Below are 17,390 nucleotides of genomic sequence, written 5' to 3'. Positions count from 1 at the left end.
AGAACGAGAACTCGCTTTCGGGCTGTACATACAAATGTGGAAACGCAACCTAGACACAAGCACCCGAAAAGGGGTAAACTCCTTTGAACTCCGCCAGGTAGAACACTAGACATAGAAAAGGGAAATGTATCACATTGAGACCTCTTCGCATCCCCAAAAGCCCCCCAAAATTGTTTCAGCCCAAGAAGATGGCCAGAAGGACAATGGTGAGAATGACGGCCAGTATGAGAAGCAGACAGCAGGCCTTGCTCCTCGCGTTCTTCTGGTACCTCGCCGCGCTGCGCAGCTCGCGGTCGGCGCCGCGCGTGTCCTCGCGGACGTTCTCGACGTTGTTGGCGATGGTGTCGAGCACCTCGCCCTGCTCCGTGACGATCTGCGCCACCTGCTGGAAGAGCACGTTGAGGTCGCCAACGCCCTGCTCGATGTTGCGGATCTCCTCCTCGCGCTCGATGATGAGCGCCTCCTGGAAGTCGACGTCGTCCTGCGGCGCCAGCCGCGTCAGCTCCTGCTGCTGCTGCAACTGCTGCTGTTGCTGGTGGTCGAGCAGTTGAGGGCTGCCGGCCTCGCCCGCCCCCTCCGACTCGATGGTCGCCCGCGCCGCCGTCACCGACGCCTTCTCCTTCTCGAGCGCCTGCCGCTGCAGGTTCTGGAACTCGGACAGCGCCGTCTGGAACTCGCGTGACAGCTTCTGCTGCATGTATTTTTGTGTCGGCTATAAATAAGTGAAGGCGGATTAGCTAACTTGACCCCCTCGAGCGTAAAGCAGATGCGTAAATGCTGCGGACGTATATCGGTATTTTAGAAGAGTGGGGCTGCAGTGCATACCGTGACATCCTCCCACGTCTGGATCTTCTTGACGCCCTCGCCGACCTCCTTGAACAGGTCGCGCGATTCCTCGAGCAACTCATGCACGCGCTCCCGCACCCGCGGCGTGTCTCGCCGCGTCCCCAGGTGCCCGACCTCGCCGCTCAGCCGCTGGTTGTTGCCGTTGAGTCGGAAGATCTTGTTCATTAGGTCCTGCGATAGCCGCTGGAACTCGGGGTCATCGCTGAACCCGGGGTTGCTGCCGCTGCCGCCACCGCCGCCGCGGCGCCGCCCCGCCTCGAGCGACGAGAGTTGGTCGAACGACATGGTCTCGTGCGGTGTTGAGATACCAGGGATGATGATGCGCTCTCGGTGACCCAGAGCAGAGCAGTCGGAGGATTTGGATGCAGCACCCGCGTCGTGCTCCTCCTTAAATGAAGCTTGCTGTTCAAGAGAAAATACAAAGACAATGCTGTAGCGAGTGCTGAAGAAGCGACTGGATGGGATGGGAGTGATGATTCGATTGCGGCTTATCGGAGGCAGCGGCCAAGGTGACCCGTCGAGGTTGGCCCTTGGCTGGGCCTGTGACGCCAGCCGACACGCAGCCCGTCAGGCCCCTGCTGCGGGCTGGAGGGAACGTCGGTGCCTTCCGCTGGCAGGGGACCGGGAACCTAGCAGGTGCGTGCAGCCAACCAGAGACGATCAGGTGGGGCGCTACGGCTGGCAAGCTTGCTAACACGAGCTGTCGCCCTTTGCGTCGAAAGGCGCCGCAGCCATTATTTTTTTTTATTTACGAAGGTGGGTTGCTCGGTGAGGAACTCCACCAAACGCGATTCAGGACCAGGTAAGAAGAATCCCGCCAGCGACCATCTCCGCCGACCGAGGCCTGCCCGATTTGCTTGTGGCTGGTCTCACGATGCCCAGCTGCGGAAATGGCGACCACTACCACTACCGTCAGAAGATCTCCTTATAAGGACTTTCTGCAGCCCGCGCTGCATCGGCGCTTCTCGACCACGGCCTCGATTCTGCTGGCCATCTCCTACTTCGAGGCAATCGCCTTGGCGAGCTGGAACTCCTGTTCGTCTTGACCGCAACTCCCGCGCTGCCCCGCGAGCGACACTAACAGTGAATTCGTTTGACAGACTTTTGGTATTGGTTCCCCATCGGCCCTACCGGGTTGCGCGCCCTCTTTCTCAGCGCTTGCGCCCTCTCCGTCATCATCCTCCGCATCGCCCAGTACCATGTTGGCCTGCGCACCTCCAACTCAGCTTTCCAGACCTTTCGACAAAATGTGTTCAAGCTCCCGACGATTGAGTCCATCTTCACGTATGTGACGTCGGCTCTTCTCTTCAGCCAGATTTACCTGTGGTCGATCCCCGAATCTGCACACCTCGAGTGGATCACGCACTTCTCTGCGGACCGGGCGAGACTGAACGAGAAGACCATCTTCTTCACGGCTCACTTTGTCATACTCGGCCTCTACCAGGCCGGCCTCCACCTCTTCAACGATAACGACCGGCTGTCCCTGGGCACGTCCAGAGCCAAAGACGCCAAGAAGACTGAGCCGACAGTAACACAATGGAAGCAGTTCTGGGACCAGTTGCCCGTCATCCTCATAGTCACGGTGAACCAGTCGCTAGTCGGATTGTTCATTAGTGCCGTCGTCTACATGCTCTTCATCCGTTCGACGGTATGGCATGCGCTCATGTTCTTCCTCCGGCCCGTCTACAACCTTCCAAAGACCAACTTGCTGCCCACCTCGCTGCCGTTTTCGTTTAGGAGCATACTTCGCTGCTGGGGTGCTAGTCTCATGCTGTTGCTGGTATGGACGGTTGGTAACACCGCCTTTTCTATCTTTTTGGTCAGGAAGCCAATTAAGAACGGGAAACCTTTGACGGCCGAATCAAAGGACCCGAATGGAAGCCTACTAAACGGGCTAAAGAGCAAGAAGCTTGCCATTCGTGTACGTGGACGCCCTAAACCTCCGTTACGATGCTTGTATGCCAAATTTTAACTGTCCTCAGTGTTTTGCCGTGTGGGAGTTGGCAGATATTGCGCGGAGTTTCCCAGACAGACGCAAGGCCATTTATGAAGACATTGACCGCAAGGACGCACCAATGTGGGCGCAAGTTTATGGGGTTTGTATTGACACTTTGAAGGAAATTGAGGTGCGCATCGACTTCTACGGCAAGGACCCCAAGCCACCGGTCCCGGATCCGACGGTAGTCGAACAGCCGAAACGAACCACGCTGCCCCCGAAAGAGGACGCCATCTTCCAGTCAACCCCCCAGAGCAAAAACAAGTTTCGCAATGAAATCGAGAAGGCGGTCACTCAGACAGTGGTTGACCCCGGTCAAGGATCACAGCTTAGCCCCTTGGCGAAGAAGGCCCTGCAGTCCGCGAAGGACCAATATCGCAAGGTGCAGCTCGAGACTACTGGTATCGATGATCCCGGGAGCCTGTTTAAGATTCTTTCCCTGAAGGTGCTGAACTCGGCCGTTGGCTGGCCGTTCCGACAGGAATACAGCAGGCGGCTGGCCCACGCGGTGCTAGGAGAACCCTACGGCGATCCAAGCCTCTATATCAACGTCACAGCTGCTTTGAGCCAGTTCGCGGTTCACAGTTTGACAGAGGACAAGTATGGCAATGTCCAGAGGGATGTTGCGACGATTATACGAACATTGACGACGGTGGCGAACAAGCTGCACAAGTTTACCCAGACACTGCCCACCCACTGGACAGATGTGGTCGGCAAGAGGGAATGCCCCGAGGTGGAGGCCATCTCGGATGCGCTGAAGGAGTCGCTCCGCGAGCTTGTGGAAGCATTTGGGCCGTATGCGCGAGACCTGAGACTGAGTCTGACAGACATGCGGTTAGCCAAGGAGGCGGCCAGACTTGCTGCGCCAGAGCAGGCGGTGATGCCGGAGATGCGTCAGGCAAGATGAGGTAAACTATTGATGTCTAACGGAATAAGACTTCTTATGTATGTGTACAAAAGTAGGGGTGTGTCACTTCGACTAAAGGCGGAACACAAAATGAATGCAACCGGTGGTCCGTACTTTTAAAACTTTTAAAAGAATAAAACATAAACAAACAAGCCCCTTAACGGTGCAATAACGGGAATTCTTGGCGGTGGAGTTTCACAGACACAGTTGTTCTTGTTAGGGAGCTTGGGTCAGGCGATCGACGAGGACCAGGGGAACGGCCTTTTAGCTGTTCGTAGGGTTAGGGTTGTCGGTGCTCTTTGGCACCCTACCTGTCCCGGCGAACGAGCTTGGCTTCCAAGCTTGAGCACTAACGCGACAATTTTGGTCCCCAACCCCAGAGTTTATCCCCGCCGCGGCTCGTCAATGAAACTAATAGGAAGGAGCGCCAACCTCGCGGGCCGGTATTGAGAGCGTCTTGCGACTTCCCACGCGAATTGGCGAATTGCCTGCGCAGACATGACACCCGTGTCCCGAGCTCGCCAGAAGCAGAAGCGTGGACCTCGAGCTCTGGCCCTGAAGGAGATCGCAAGCCCGGCACCGGCAGAATGTCAGCAGCGTCGCGAGTCTTCCGGATCGTGTACAACTTCTTCTACTACTTCCTCTACCTCGTCCTGCTCGCCTTCCTCATCGTTACGCCAGCCGACCTCATCCACCAGGCTGTCCAGCGCCAACAGAACTACAACATCCTCATCATTGCGCTCGCCTACCTCACAACCGTTCTCATCATCTCCTTCGTCTACGCCGCGCGACTCTACATCAACCGCTCCGTGCTGGCCTCGATCCCGAAATCATGGGTCCCGATTGAGAAGGGCGATGTCAAGACCGCCGTGCGCCAGGTCATTGTCGAGGGCATAAGCCGGAGCGCCGCTATTGCCTACGAGGCGAGGCCACGGGTCTCGCCCGTGGCTCCGCCTCAGCAGCAGGAGCAGCAGCATGAAACGGTAGTTGCGATAGAGGAAAAGGCCTTACTGCCCAGCACCGAGAAGCGGGCGCTCCGGCTGCCAAAGCTGAGGAAGAGCGCCGCGTCTGACAGAGCCAGTGTCAGTATCGATCTCATCGTCCCGCACCACATTGAAGTATGGGGCGAGATCGAGCATCCGGGCTGGGCACCGCCCACGTCCCCAGATCTGCCAAACCTTCAGTATGACGCTGTCATATCCGAGCTGCCACACCTAGTAGAGGCAAAGGCCCTCACGCTCGCCCCTCCAGATCCGGAATCCCAGGCCGATCCGCCCTTGCTGGACCCAGAAGCCGTGGCGCTTCTGCAACGGCCAGAGAGCCTGGGGCTCCGCGAGTACCTGACACACTTGACCGAGCTGGGTGTGCTCGCGCCACCGCCCTTGAACGGCGAATTCCTCGCCAAATACGAGAGCGCGCGGTTTTCTTCTCGTCCCCTCACCATTGAGCAGTTCCGCAACCTGATGCATCTCTTTGCCGACATCTTGCGCAACATGTATCCTCTCAGTCCGGCGGCTTTGGCCCGCTACGACGACTCGGACGGTGACGACTCGTCTGCCCTGGATAGCGACATCGATAACGATGCGCCCCGTGGGGGGTCGAGCTCGTCGGGATCGAGCAGCAACAGCAGCAGCACTGCGCAGAGCATACGCAGCCAGATCGACCCTCTGAGCACAGATGGGCCAGCTGGCGGGGGCGGCGGAGCCAGTTTCCAGGCGCATCGGCGACCCAGCTCGAGTACCGACAGCTCGGGTCGCCTGCGCCCGGGCATGCCTATGCGCAACTCTTCTGCCAACACTTGGCAGTTTCGGACCGCCCCGACGACGCCCAAGAGCCGCCATACAGGCCTCTCGCGGGCGTCGAGCACCGACACCTTTGCCCAGACGAGACACCCCTACCCGGCCAGCCAGGCGTCTACTGCGAGCCTGCCGTCGACCGCAGGGGGGTCTGTCATCCGGCTTGCCGGGAGCGATGACGCGACCGGCCTGCCCTATGTCCTGATGCATCCCCAGAGCCAGTGATATTTTTATGTCAGGTCTAGGCTGATCGAGGAGCGTGTTGCATCTTCAATGTCCCCTCGCCGTCGCGGGGTATAGGAATTGCATGACGTTTCTCTGATTACCTGAGAAGACGCTGCTTCCCTCTCCGAGTTTGGCAGCTCCAGCAGCTTCCTCGCTCTGGCACTTAGTCTAGCGCAGTCCGTTGCTGTAGCTGAATGACACAACGTATTCAAACCCTCGACCGCTGCACCAGTCATGTACCCTTAACATGACTCATTCGTTGATGTCACGAAAAGGCTACAACACAACCGGCATCACGGCCACATATAATCATGAGACGAAAAGTCCATTCGCCCAGCGGCTACCTCAAGAGATTCGCAGAGTATACACCTCTGCAGACAATTATTATCCGTGGCCATATCTTCTGACGATAATGGCTAGCATGGTCAACTACGTCATGACCAACCAGCGCCAAACAGACTCTTTGGATTTTATATCAAGGCTCCAAGAGCGACTAGCGGCCTTGGAAAACGCCCTTCTTGGCGCCGTTTGGCCTTGCACGGCTTAGGTTTGGAGAGTCCCACACCTTTGTATTGCGATATCAGGGGTTATCCCATAGGTAGCTACGGTTCCCTCGGAGAAAGCACTTGGCAAGTTCAGGCCGAGCCTTGGAGTAGTTGGGCTTTCACGTCTTGGAATTGGAAACCCCACTTCCAAAGTCTAGACAGACATTCAAGAATTGATTTGGATTGTAGAAAGGCAAGGCTCAGATACCTGGTCTGAGAATCTGAGAGCAATAATTAACTAGGTCGCCTTACAAGCGAGTAATCATGTATGGGTCGTCTAGTCTAGTCTAAGAGCCCGACAATATTAATTAAGTAATATAATACATCTAACAAGTCAATGTTTTTGTCTTGAACTCGACATGTGGTCTGACATTAGCAGTCAGTACCCAGGTAATCTTCTTAGAAGTTTCACTAGGGAAACTAATCAAAGTAGGTGATTTTCTTAAATGGAGAGAGCGTGGTAATTAACAATCACTGTGCCTTCCAGCTAGTCTAATTACCTATGTTGCGGGGACACCGGGGGGATGTTGGGTAGTATATCCCGCCCCCTGTGGAAGGAAAGAAGGGGAGATGGAGAGAGTTTAGACTATTGCCGATCTCTCCCGCGTTCGCTTGACCTTTTTACTCGAGATAATTATTACCCATTCATCAACTCCAGTTTAACCACATACTTACTGCACCTTTAACGGGAGTCTGTCTGTCTGTCTCGAGGTTAGAATTCTGACTAGCTAGCTCAGAATGTCAACCGACACTACAGGAACCGATATCAACCATGTTGCTGCTGCTGCTGCTGCTGCTGTGCCCTCGGCGGGAGTCTTTAGGACCAGAACTTCCGGCCGAAGGAGCTTGTTATCTACGTAATTAGTTTGCTGGCCGCGGATGTTTGGATCATCTATCTCGTCTTCTCGCTCTCGGTTGCTTTGCCGAAGTTTGAGGTCATACTCGGAAGGCAGATTCGTCTATGACGAGAGAAACAGGCGCGCGCTGAGGGGGTGGCACCGAATTAGATGTCTTGACAGCTTGAATGTTGCACGGGCGTTTCGACAAGGCTTCTTTTCTCTTCGGTTCTGCAGAGGCGGCGAGCACTGTCGTGGCGCGGTGGCTATTGCTGTTCGTGGCTGCGCCGATTGATATGGATCAACCGGCACGTATATTGCCGGATTGTGGTCGACTCGCCGCGGCCCGCTCTGTTGCTGTCGCTGTGTTTCTGGTAGTTGAAGTAGTGGTTCAGAAACGATTGGCTATTGGTTGCTCGGGTCATATACTGCTGCGCCTGGCTGCATCTCTGTCTGTCGATGTACCTGTATCAATGTTGCTCCGCCTGCGAGGAGGCAGGGCCGTGATGCTTCGGATGCGGGTTCGGGTGCGTGAATGGTTCGATCCGCCAGAGGCTTGGCTGGCAACACGTCCATGTTGAACACTCTACGCTCGTGGTAGATGAGAGTCATGAGGACTGGAGTTGATAGTCCGCCAAAAGAAATGCATAAAAGGTAGGACGTTGGACCTCGTTGACGATTCCGAGTTTCTCTCCAGACGCCAGACACAAACATCAGCCATCGTTACCCTCACTGACCACCATTTAAAAAACCCTCCCACCGCTATCACCACCAAACCCACCACTATGCAGCCCCCCTCAGCTTTCACCACGGCGCTGAACCTCCCCGACGGCGCCTGGGAGGGCACGACGTGCCCAACAGCAGTGGCAACCTCGACGTCAACGACGTCAACTACGCCCTCGGCCAGATAGACGCCACCTGCCGCCCCTACGAGGCCAGCTACTTCAAGTGACCTGGCAGTGTGGAGATTGTTGGCAAGGGCCGCAATGGGGACAATATCTGTGTTTGATTGCGCGACGGTTGGTGGTGGGTTGTGGACTTGAGTTCGTGGAAATGGCGTGATTGTTCTCTGTGAAGTGGTTCGGAATGGGCAAGGTGAAAGCCTGTTTGCTCTCCGGGGGCTCAAGTTTGGCACCAGGCTCGCCACTGCCTTGAATGTGTACCTGTTGACATAACCTGATGGGGCTGTTCACATTCATTCTGTTGGATCGACAAGTATTGACAATATGTAATACGGAACCTTTGGTGATATTGCTGTTGGCACGTTTTGATTTTTGATTTCCTTTTTCTTTTTGAAAACAAACACCTCGCCCAAGCATTGTTTCATTCAGTCCAGTTGAACCCAGAGTCTTGTAACCAGCAAGTTCCGCAATATGATCAAGGAAGGTACCAACGTCTGGGCGTTAACAAGCGGCCTCGGTAGTTTTGTTTGTCGTTAAGCACGCTCCTGCCGTTTCTCCCCGGGACGGCTGTTCACAGGTCGCCGCTGCCACTTACACCAGCTTATTCTGGGAAACGGGCAAGTCAGTCACACTTTTTTTTCCCTTGTTTTCTCCATCTTTCTTGACCGCAAACTTGAACATCAGTGCCCGTTGAATCGGAAAAGGGGCGCATCCCAAGAGGGCTCGGGACGCATGACCACCCGTGGAAACCCGGTCACGCAATGCCCCCTCTCTGATAGCGATGGCTTATTTAATCTGCTGCCTTTTTTCCTGTTTCAAGTTAATGGCGTCACCTGCCTAGATAAGAAATGCGGCGAGGCGTTTCGGGGGTGTGTGTCTCTCAATGTGTGTGCAACCGCATGATAAGGATGAGGCTCTGTCTTGGGTCGCGGATAGACTGGGAATTGGAATTTGCTCTCGGGTGAAGGCCAATCGTTTCTCTTACCTAATACTTACCAAAGCTACTAGTACACACGTACACGTATGGGTGGCTTCAAACTCGTACGCGTCCTGTGTTGCCCATGCACAGAGACGGTGGCACGACAAGGTTCAATAGTTCTTATCCTCACATACTCGCCGACTTTAAACGTTCAGGCTGTCCCCAAGAGGGGGGGCTACACGAGGGCGTTCAATATTCATGTTACCGCAGCCCGCGTTCTGTACATTCCACGAGGCTGGCGGCAACCCAGCCCTACCGAGATATTTCTTGCCTCTATTGCTTGCGAGTGGGCGTGATAACAGATGACTCTGGTTCGTGTCCGAAGGCTTACAGAAGGCATGCGGTTGGTTTGAGTCCGGTTACACTGCGTCCATCAGGTTGCCTTCCAAGCGGACAGAGGGCTGGTGAGCGTGGATTCGGATTGCCAGAGCTGTGGCTGATTCTGTTTGGTTTGGAGCTGGTGTGGGTGACGGGGAGGGCTGAGAGCCTGTCCCGATGTGCCTTGGGTAGAGCCTCGAGCTTGGACCTCGAGACACGATTAGAGAATGAAGACGTGATTAGTTCAATTGTTGCGCTTAAGACTGCGGCCCGCAAAACATGTCGACTCTCTCCCAAAATTCGTTGCAGACTTTGTTAACTCCGAGAGGAAGAGGCAACTTGGTGTTGCAACCTACTCGGGTTCATTTCAAGGCTCCACGTACTGTACAACCTGCAACGGGCACCTTTTCGTGCGACGCAACACGATGCACAAAGTGCACAAAGTCTGTATGACTGTGCTGGATGTATGCACCAGGCTGCAGCTTACCCATGCACGCCCTGCATACTCCTAGTATGTCGTGCATTGGAAAAATGGGCCTGGGGGATTCTGCTTGGCTGCAGTGACATCATCGCCACCACCACCCGCCCTTCCTCGACAACCGAGTGCCATTTTCCATGGAAGCGTGGGCTGGGCTGATGCCGACGTCAATCTCGACCTGTTCTAGGACGCCCGTCGCGCCCGAAAATCCGCGATGGATAAGGCTCCCGTGCATCCCCTCGAGTGAGGTGAATGAGGAGGAAGTGAGGGAAGCTTTGCTTTGGCGTCTCTGGTTTGTCTTCGGACAATCCCTAGACAACCGTCAGGTTTGTCAACCCCTCACCTACAAGGTGGCGGAGTCGCATCCCGACTTGGACAGCCTCGCTCGCCGAGATTGGCGAGCGAGATTGACATACTGTAGACCATCCCATATATCTGAGGTGTCCCGTCTTTCGTTTTGTGTTTTGCGATAGACGACCACATCGCCTGGTCGCTCCACGTTCGCCTCTTTCATTGACTGCTACACTAATCAGCACCCGTGCATCCGTCTACGACATCGACAGCCTAGAAAGTCCCAGGTTATTGAGGTAGCTTACCAAGGCGACCTTCCCTGTATTACCCAACCAGGCGCCGACTGTTCCGCGTCCATCCATCCCATCTACAGCCGAGCCGAGCCGCTCAGCCCCGTGACAGACAAAAGCCAAGGCCACATCTAGTCGACGCTCCCCAAGGCTCGTCCAACACACAACTTTGTTCTCCTCGCCACACGGAAATACTCAGCACAAGACATTCAGCCATCACCGGATAACAACTACTCCCATCCACACACCCGCGCCAGAAGAGGATGTACGACAACGATAACGACAGCGATAGCTACTCCCCGCCGCGTCACCGTGACGACAGCTCTCGGCACAGCGGCCACAGAAGCAGCAGACGGTCTCCCGCCGGCGCCGGCAGGGCCAGGTCCTCTGCGGCCCGGGATCTGTCTCCAGACTACCACTTTTCCGGCGGCGCATTTGTGCCTTCTCCCTACGCGCACGGCGCCATCCCCATCGTGACGCCAGTAGCAGCCGCAGCCGCAGCCGCAGGTGCCCCGCGCCTACACTACGAGCAGCACACGCCCTTCTACCCCCCTGGTGCCGGCGAGGGAGGCCTGCACGCGGGCGACTCGCTGCAGGTGCCGCGTCCGCGCGACTACCGCCCGCAGCGCCCGCGCTCCGTGCCGCCGCCAGGCGCCATAATGGCGGCAGCGCCAAGAGGGCAACAGGCCCGCCACCGGCGCGACAACCTGACCGACTCGGACGACGACAGTGGCGATCACAGGCGCGACCACTCGCGCTCGCACAGCCCCCTCGGCAAGGCGCGCCACGTGCTGGAGCACACGTTCTCGCAGTCGACGTCGGGGCTCGGCGTCGGCGTGCTGGGCGCCATTGTCGGCGGCCTGGCCGCGCGCGAGGTTAGCGAGCGCGGCCACCGCCATGGCGGCAGCGGCAGCAAGGACAGCAGCAAGGGCGCGGCACTCATCTCCACCATCGTCGGCGCGGCCGTCGGCGGCCTCGGCGCCAACGCCATCGAGAAGCGCCTCGAGAGGTCGCGCAGCAAGACCAACCGCGAGCAGGACGCCTGGGAGCGCAAGTGGGGCACCAGCCCCGGCGAAAACAACAACACTAAAGACCTCGGCAGGTCGGGCGACAGGAGGGTGCCAGCGCTCGAGAGGGACGCGAGAGACAGGGGCAGGGCCCACAGCAGCACTGGCCGAGACCGGGACAGGAGTAGGAGCAGAGCAGACCGGCGGCGGGGCGGTAGTGACTACGATGACGACGGCGACGGCGGCGACAGCTTTGACGAGCCCTACGAGGAGCGCGTGCGCCCCGGGAAGAAGCCCGGCGGCTTGGCCGACGACTACTATGCTGCCGCGTCGAGCAACGTGAGCCGCGTCGGCGGCAGGGACAGAGACGAGAGGAGACGGCACTGATTCTCTTATTTCTCTGTTCCTCTTTTTTTTTAAATCCTCACCTTTCTGTTTGGGTGTGTTTATGCCGTTCAGGCTGTCGTCCCTTTCAAATGTATGTGCTCAAAGAAACGGTCAGGAATATGTTTCGTCGTAATATTTGTCTTTTTATACCACCACCACCTTTGAGCGATTTCTTTGTTTCCGGGGGACTAGCTTATATGCCAGTGAGCGAGCGAGCGAGCGAGCGGACGGGCTTGGTCCCATTGTAGGTTTTGTAAAGCAAAGCGACATGATGATCACGATGATGATTTATTTATAGATAAGGCGTTGAATTTCGGTACTTACCTTACCCATCTCGCTAGGTACTGTATCTTGCCATGATGGGAATGGTGGCTGAATTGTGATCGACGTAACTCGCAAAGAAAGCAAGTGTGGTTGCTCAAGGGGGTTTGTGCAGCAGGCTGGTACCCAGGTACCGAGCCCTTTTTTCCTCCGTCTTGGAGGTTGAGGGGGGCTGTAGGGTATGACATGCCTTGTAAGAATGACAGAAACAAGACCGTGAGGTTGTGTCTATGGAGGTTGAATGGGTGCGGAAAAGGGGTCGTGGGATACGCAGAATTTCAAAGGTCACTTCCATGAATAGAAATGCGTGCTTTGGAGAGTAGTACCAAGGAGAAATAAGAAAGAGAAAGAAGAAAAAATCACGTCCACGGCCAGGCACAGCACCGACGTCTCTAGTTTCACCACTTTCACCAGGGACTCGTAGATTGCTCAACACAGAAAATTGATCAATTATGCAGTTACTTAGCACCTGGGTAGGCGGGCATCACATCCCCAGACCCGATGCACAGAGAACATGCAAGAGAACATGCAACTATTTGCACATCTCCATCCCTAAAGAGAAAACCTAAGTGGACACATATACTCCAACACCAGTAGCACCACAACGCTACGCCAGAACAAAGATAGATACAAGCCCTCTGGCTATTACCTCAGTGACAGTAACCGCCGCGCTATGATACGTTCGCTGTACATGTACATGTATGTATGTACAAAAGCCTTCCGAGACACCAAGTTCCCTTTCCTTTCCTTCGTGTTACAGCTACACATAGGTACACACTCCTTTCCCAGTACAGAACCTACTCCGGACAAGAGAAGAAAAAAGAAAGCGTACAAAAACGCCAGGGCTGCCAGAATAATACGAGATATATTCCCAGCCGGAAAATGCAGTGCCGTCAGCCACTTGGCAGCGTCCTGCGAGACAGTGGATGGAGGGGGTATTCCACAGAAAAGGAAAGAAAAGAAGAAGATAAACAGTCAAGCCATGTCCTTTTCTCCATGTATCCGTTTTCCGTACCCTATTTCCATCTATGCAGCCGATTGCGCCAAACGCCCCGGGTATCATATCCTTCTTCCCTTGTAAAACCTAGTGACCAACCAAAGTACTCGGAAGATGGGTATGTAAGGGAGAAAGCAAAAAAAAAAAGAAAAAACAGAAACGGCGAATAAAACGCCGTTGCATACTCTGACAAAGGGGAAGACCCCAAATGGTGGTGCCGCTACGTCTTCCTTGAACATCAGGGTAGCCTATATGCGGTTTGTGGGGGTTCGGTTTAGCCCTCCTTGATGACTCCATACGAAGCCGTGCGGCGGACCTGATTCGCCGCGTGCCACGTCTCGCCGGACTGGCTCTTGGTATGGCGGAGGGGAGTCAGCCCGGTGGCGGCCGACTCGCGCTGCGACTCCTGCTGCTGGGTTAACAGGCGCTCGCGCTCCATGGCAGCCTTGACAAAGGCGACAATCTCGGCCAGCTGGATCTGCTGGTGCTCAGGGGCACCAATGAGGTCAAACAGATTTTGGGCGTCTAGGAGCTGCTTGGCGATGACAGTATCGGGCTGGCAAAAGGTGCGGATGCGCATGGCGCGCGCGTCGACCTTCATCGTGTCGAGGATTCCGAGGATGGAGGGGTTCGACGCCGCCCGGCCGTAGAACATGAAATCGTTCACGTGGAGCTTGACCAACTCGATCTGCGTCTCGAGGTCATATCGGAAGCTGACAACTTTGGGTCGGCCTCGCTGTTGCCAGCTGTCGGCAATCTTGCGCAGCTTTTCAGGGTCAAGGCGGCCTCCGTTGAGCTGAGCCTTGACGTACTCATTTATGGCTGTTGCCAGCGTAAACTCGAGCTCGCAGTAGAGCAAGCTCTGCTCGCGGGGGTTCAACGAGATTGCCAGGGAGCGCGAGCCGGAGCCGGGTTGGCTCTTGTCTGACTCTCGGGACTTGCGCTGGGATTTGGTGTCGCTGCCCTTGTCAACCTAGTAATATTATCAGCGAGCGATCATAGTAACATTAGCGGAGCTTCTTACCATCTCCTTTGCCTTCTCGACGAGGCGATCAAAGAAACCACCCTTTCTGCTGGGAGACGTGGTGGGCTCGGGCTGCTTCTTCGAGGTGTCCTCCAGCCAACCGTTCTGTCCGATTAGGATCTTGGAAGCCATTCTGGTCGGAGCGGAGCTGTCTTGGGCCATGAGGTAAGGAGCGAGAGGATTGTATGTGCCCTCAGTGCCACCACTGGATGACCCATTTGCTGTTCCAGGATGATTGTTGACAGAGCCTTTCTCGAAGTGGACGTGTTGCGAATTCTTAGATTCGGGATCCGAATAGCAGGGAGACTGTCTCCATTCATTGTAGCCTTGTAGCACGCTGATATGTTTAGGAAAGTCTTCCTTCTTGATGCGAAGCGGGCTTATCGGAGCAAGTGGAGACACTTCGTCGGATCCCTGGGAATATACCGAAGATGTGTCGTCCGACAGAGCATAACGGGCTGCTTTGAGGAATGGCGACCGAGAAGTGTCAAGTGGATTGTGAGTAACGGCTGGCACCTGTTCGCGTCCATGCATGGAAGCCCTCTTTGCATTTTTCTGAGCAATTTCTGTATCAATGGGCGTCGGATAATGCCGGACATCTCTCCAAGTTGGCGAGGACGTGGAAGCCACCGGAGTAGTGGATTGCTTTGGGGTACGATAGCCCTTTTGCGCTTCTGGGGACTTGGGTGTCCGGCTCGCTTCGAACTCATAAGCCTCACGAAGATTATCAACATTCCTGCCCCCGCTCGTATGTTTGATGGGAGAATGAGATCGGTCTCGGGAAAGGGTGTTAGCTGCCCGCGGAATCTTGGTTGGCGACCGGGATCGCATGCTTGTTGACGGATGCTTGTTCTCGTTGTTGGTAGTTTGCTTCAACTGGCCTGCGTTCTGGGCCATATGGCGCCCTCGAGCAGCTTGCTCTGCACCTTCATCCTGGGACAATCTTCAAGCGTGTCAATTTGTGCGCAAAGATAAAAAGACAAAGAGAACAGAAAGGGGGAGGGGAAAAGGGAAAGAGGAAGGTCTGCTTACGCTGCAGTAAGACGGTCCATCTGGGTCTCAGTCAGGCTGAACTGCAGATAAACTCCCTGCGAACGGTCGATGCTTGGAGAAGGGACCACGGAGCCGAGCGAGTGGGATACGGGGATGAAATTGCCCCGGATAGCTCTAGCATCGTCAACAGGTGCTGTATGCTTGCCGTGGTGGCGCATTTTGTCGGAGTTTTTATTCTTAGGCATCGTGGTTTGGTCCAGCGAGGCGCCAGTATCAAAGTTGGCTGTGGGAGCAAGGTCTGTTTGGGGAGGCTTTTTGTTGTTTGGGAGCGACTTTTGCACGCGTCAGTATTGTGTTGGCAGGTGGACGTGAAAGCGGGATGGGGGGGCCACTTGGGACGAAACTCACGGGGAGCGGAAGAGCAAGCTCAGGATCGTGCAAATTGTCTAGGCAAAGACCGGATACCCAGTGCTCTATGCGATATGGATGGTCTTCCTGGCCTAGAAGGCGAAAAGAATTATGGTTAGAATTTTGCTTGGATCAGGCGGCAGAGGCAGGAGAGAGTTACGTCAACGCACCCTGAGCAGCCAGACCTTCAAGCAAACGAGACTTGTTCCCCTTGTGGCTCGGGTCTATAACCCCACCTAGGTCAGTAGGGGAAGACTTGATATGCTCTAAATTGAACTTCTCAGAGGTGCCCTGGCGACGTGGTGGGTTGGAGGTGGGCGACTGGGAGCGAAACTCACTATATTCTCGAGTTGACGGGTCGTCAAAGGAGCAGGGCTTGAGAACAAAGGGCCCGAGATTGCTTGGTAGCGAATTGGTGTTATCGTTGTAACTGCGGTTGTCCATATCACATCGAGCTATAGGTTGCGAAGTTGTCGGGTCAACAGTCAGCGTCAGTGAGCCCGGGCAAGAGGAGCATGGACCGCGCAATGCAAAGGTTTTGTTTGGGAGGGGACGTCAAGAGAGAAGACGCGGTTGGCGAGTGTTGCAGGAAGAGTTTGATGCCAAATAGTAGAAATTGGGTGGAAAAAAGAAGTAGGGTACAGGTACAGGTACATAGGGGGGGGGGGCCTGCGTAGGCAGTGGAGGGGAAGAAAGATATGGATAGCTTGTTCGTTACCATTGTCACCGGGGTAACCCATTGTCCCTATTGTCCCTACTATGGGCGCCTGCAGCGATTGTCGCAATTGTTTGACCGGATCTCCCTCTTCCTTTCCATGGGCGGACGAAAAAGTCACCTTCTCGTCATAAACTGTCTTGCGGCGTCCTTGTGGCCCACGATGGTTAGCTGCCCGCGCGCCCAGGCGAGTCCAAAATAATGCATGTACAGACGACTCGTCCCAAGAGCACCCACCGATAGGCTCACCTTTCTTCTTAGTGTCTCCCACAGTGCTTCCCCCAATGCCTGGCCATTTGGGGCTCGTTCCCTTGGATGCATCCACCGACAAAGTGCTTTTTCCTACCGTGACCAGAACAGCTCGCGAAACCGTCATGGAGACGCTCGTAGCCTGGCATATCTGGGGCTCCTCGTCCTCGGAATATTCCACGCTGCCACATTCAGATGCGACCTCTGGTGATCCAGGTCGGGGCGAGGCCATCGAGGCAGTTGTATGGGATTCGTAAATGCGCATTTTCCGTGTCTGCCGTAGATTCACGACTCGCCGCGATCTGCGAAGTTTGTGCGTGGGAGGTGTAGAGGGGAGGCTGCTGAGTGTTTCTGGGCGGTTGGAATGTGGCTCACCTGCCGTAGGGTAATTCACAACGTGCGCTCCGTCCGAAGAAGGGAGATGGGTGCTGATGCAGTGAAAGACCTGACTTGGCTTCCGTCGCAGCCTGGGGCAGCCTGTCGAATGACGTCCACTAAATCGCCAGCTCGAGTTGAAGCCTTCGAACATGGAGTCCGACTTCGTTCCATGCCTTCTCCCACCACCGCCACCACCGCCACCATCACCACCACCGCAATACCTGCCGCTGAATTTCCATCCATTTTCACTGCAGCTTCCACTAGGAATAGGCATTGCGGACATGCTAGAAATCGGTCACGTAATTTGCCTGCGGGGCGATTGAGATATATCCAGGGCAGACCTGAGAACGACGAGAACACAAAGGAGAGAGACAGGATCTGAGTCTTGAGGCCATGATCAGTGACTTGCAGACCCCTACCTAGCCACCGCCCGGTAGGTAAGCACTTCGTCTCGCAGCCGTTCACTGGAACGACGGATGACGTTTCTTTCTGGCTCCCGCTG

The 17,390-nt window shown here is 55.5% G+C and overlaps 5 protein-coding genes across 5 annotated transcripts; 3 read left to right on the top strand and 2 right to left on the bottom strand.

Moving 5' to 3' along the window:
• Positions 1-175: 175 nt before the first annotated feature.
• On the bottom strand, positions 176-1,131 carry B0T26DRAFT_755872 (t-SNARE; the record flags this gene model as incomplete). The annotated part of the gene is made up of 2 exons (XM_060446020.1): positions 176-712; positions 826-1,131. The coding sequence occupies 2 exons, from the start codon at positions 1,129-1,131 to the stop codon at positions 176-178; spliced, it is 843 nt and encodes a 280-aa protein (XP_060291460.1).
• Positions 1,132-1,583: 452 nt separating this feature from the next.
• On the top strand, positions 1,584-3,901 carry B0T26DRAFT_726350 (nucleoporin protein Ndc1-Nup). The gene is made up of 3 exons (XM_060442816.1): positions 1,584-1,881; positions 1,947-2,767; positions 2,829-3,901. Exons 1-3 carry the CDS (start codon positions 1,737-1,739, stop codon positions 3,747-3,749), a joined length of 1,887 nt encoding a protein of 628 aa, XP_060291459.1. The 5' UTR covers positions 1,584-1,736; the 3' UTR covers positions 3,750-3,901.
• Positions 3,902-4,336: 435 nt separating this feature from the next.
• Positions 4,337-5,770, top strand: B0T26DRAFT_656384 (uncharacterized protein; the record flags this gene model as incomplete). The annotated part of the gene is made up of 2 exons (XM_060438704.1): positions 4,337-5,346; positions 5,404-5,770. 2 exons carry the CDS (start codon positions 4,337-4,339, stop codon positions 5,768-5,770), a joined length of 1,377 nt encoding a protein of 458 aa, XP_060291458.1.
• Positions 5,771-10,446: 4,676 nt separating this feature from the next.
• On the top strand, positions 10,447-12,012 carry B0T26DRAFT_789303 (uncharacterized protein). Its single transcript, XM_060446829.1, has one exon. It carries the CDS (start codon positions 10,673-10,675, stop codon positions 11,801-11,803), a length of 1,131 nt encoding a protein of 376 aa, XP_060291457.1. The 5' UTR covers positions 10,447-10,672; the 3' UTR covers positions 11,804-12,012.
• A 1,383-nt stretch (positions 12,013-13,395) lies between these two features.
• Positions 13,396-16,742, bottom strand: B0T26DRAFT_680055 (uncharacterized protein; the record flags this gene model as incomplete). The annotated part of the gene is made up of 8 exons (XM_060440445.1): positions 13,396-14,094; positions 14,146-15,088; positions 15,178-15,470; positions 15,547-15,638; positions 15,717-15,770; positions 15,885-16,001; positions 16,265-16,432; positions 16,511-16,742. 8 exons carry the CDS (start codon positions 16,740-16,742, stop codon positions 13,396-13,398), a joined length of 2,598 nt encoding a protein of 865 aa, XP_060291456.1.
• Between the last annotated feature and the right edge of the window lie 648 nt (positions 16,743-17,390).

The sequence above is a fragment of the Lasiosphaeria miniovina genome, assembly GCF_030549165.1.
Source record: "Lasiosphaeria miniovina strain SMH2392-1A chromosome Unknown B0T26scaffold_7, whole genome shotgun sequence".
NCBI lineage: Eukaryota > Fungi > Ascomycota > Sordariomycetes > Sordariales > Lasiosphaeriaceae > Lasiosphaeria > Lasiosphaeria miniovina.
The sequence above is the reverse complement of the archived record's forward strand: the minus strand, read 5'-3'. Positions and strand labels throughout refer to the sequence as shown.

Bases quoted from the DNA above. Each gene is read 5' to 3' on its own strand.
- B0T26DRAFT_726350 (XM_060442816.1), top strand. From the start codon at position 1,737: ATGGCGACCACTACCACTACCGTCAGAAGATCTCCTTATAAGGACTTT. The intron at 1,882-1,946 runs GTTCGTCTTGAC...TTCGTTTGACAG, and splicing joins CTTGGCGAGCTGGAACTCCT to ACTTTTGGTATTGGTTCCCC. The intron at 2,768-2,828 runs GTACGTGGACGC...AACTGTCCTCAG, and splicing joins GCAAGAAGCTTGCCATTCGT to TGTTTTGCCGTGTGGGAGTT.
- B0T26DRAFT_789303 (XM_060446829.1), top strand. From the start codon at position 10,673: ATGTACGACAACGATAACGACAGCGATAGCTACTCCCCGCCGCGTCAC.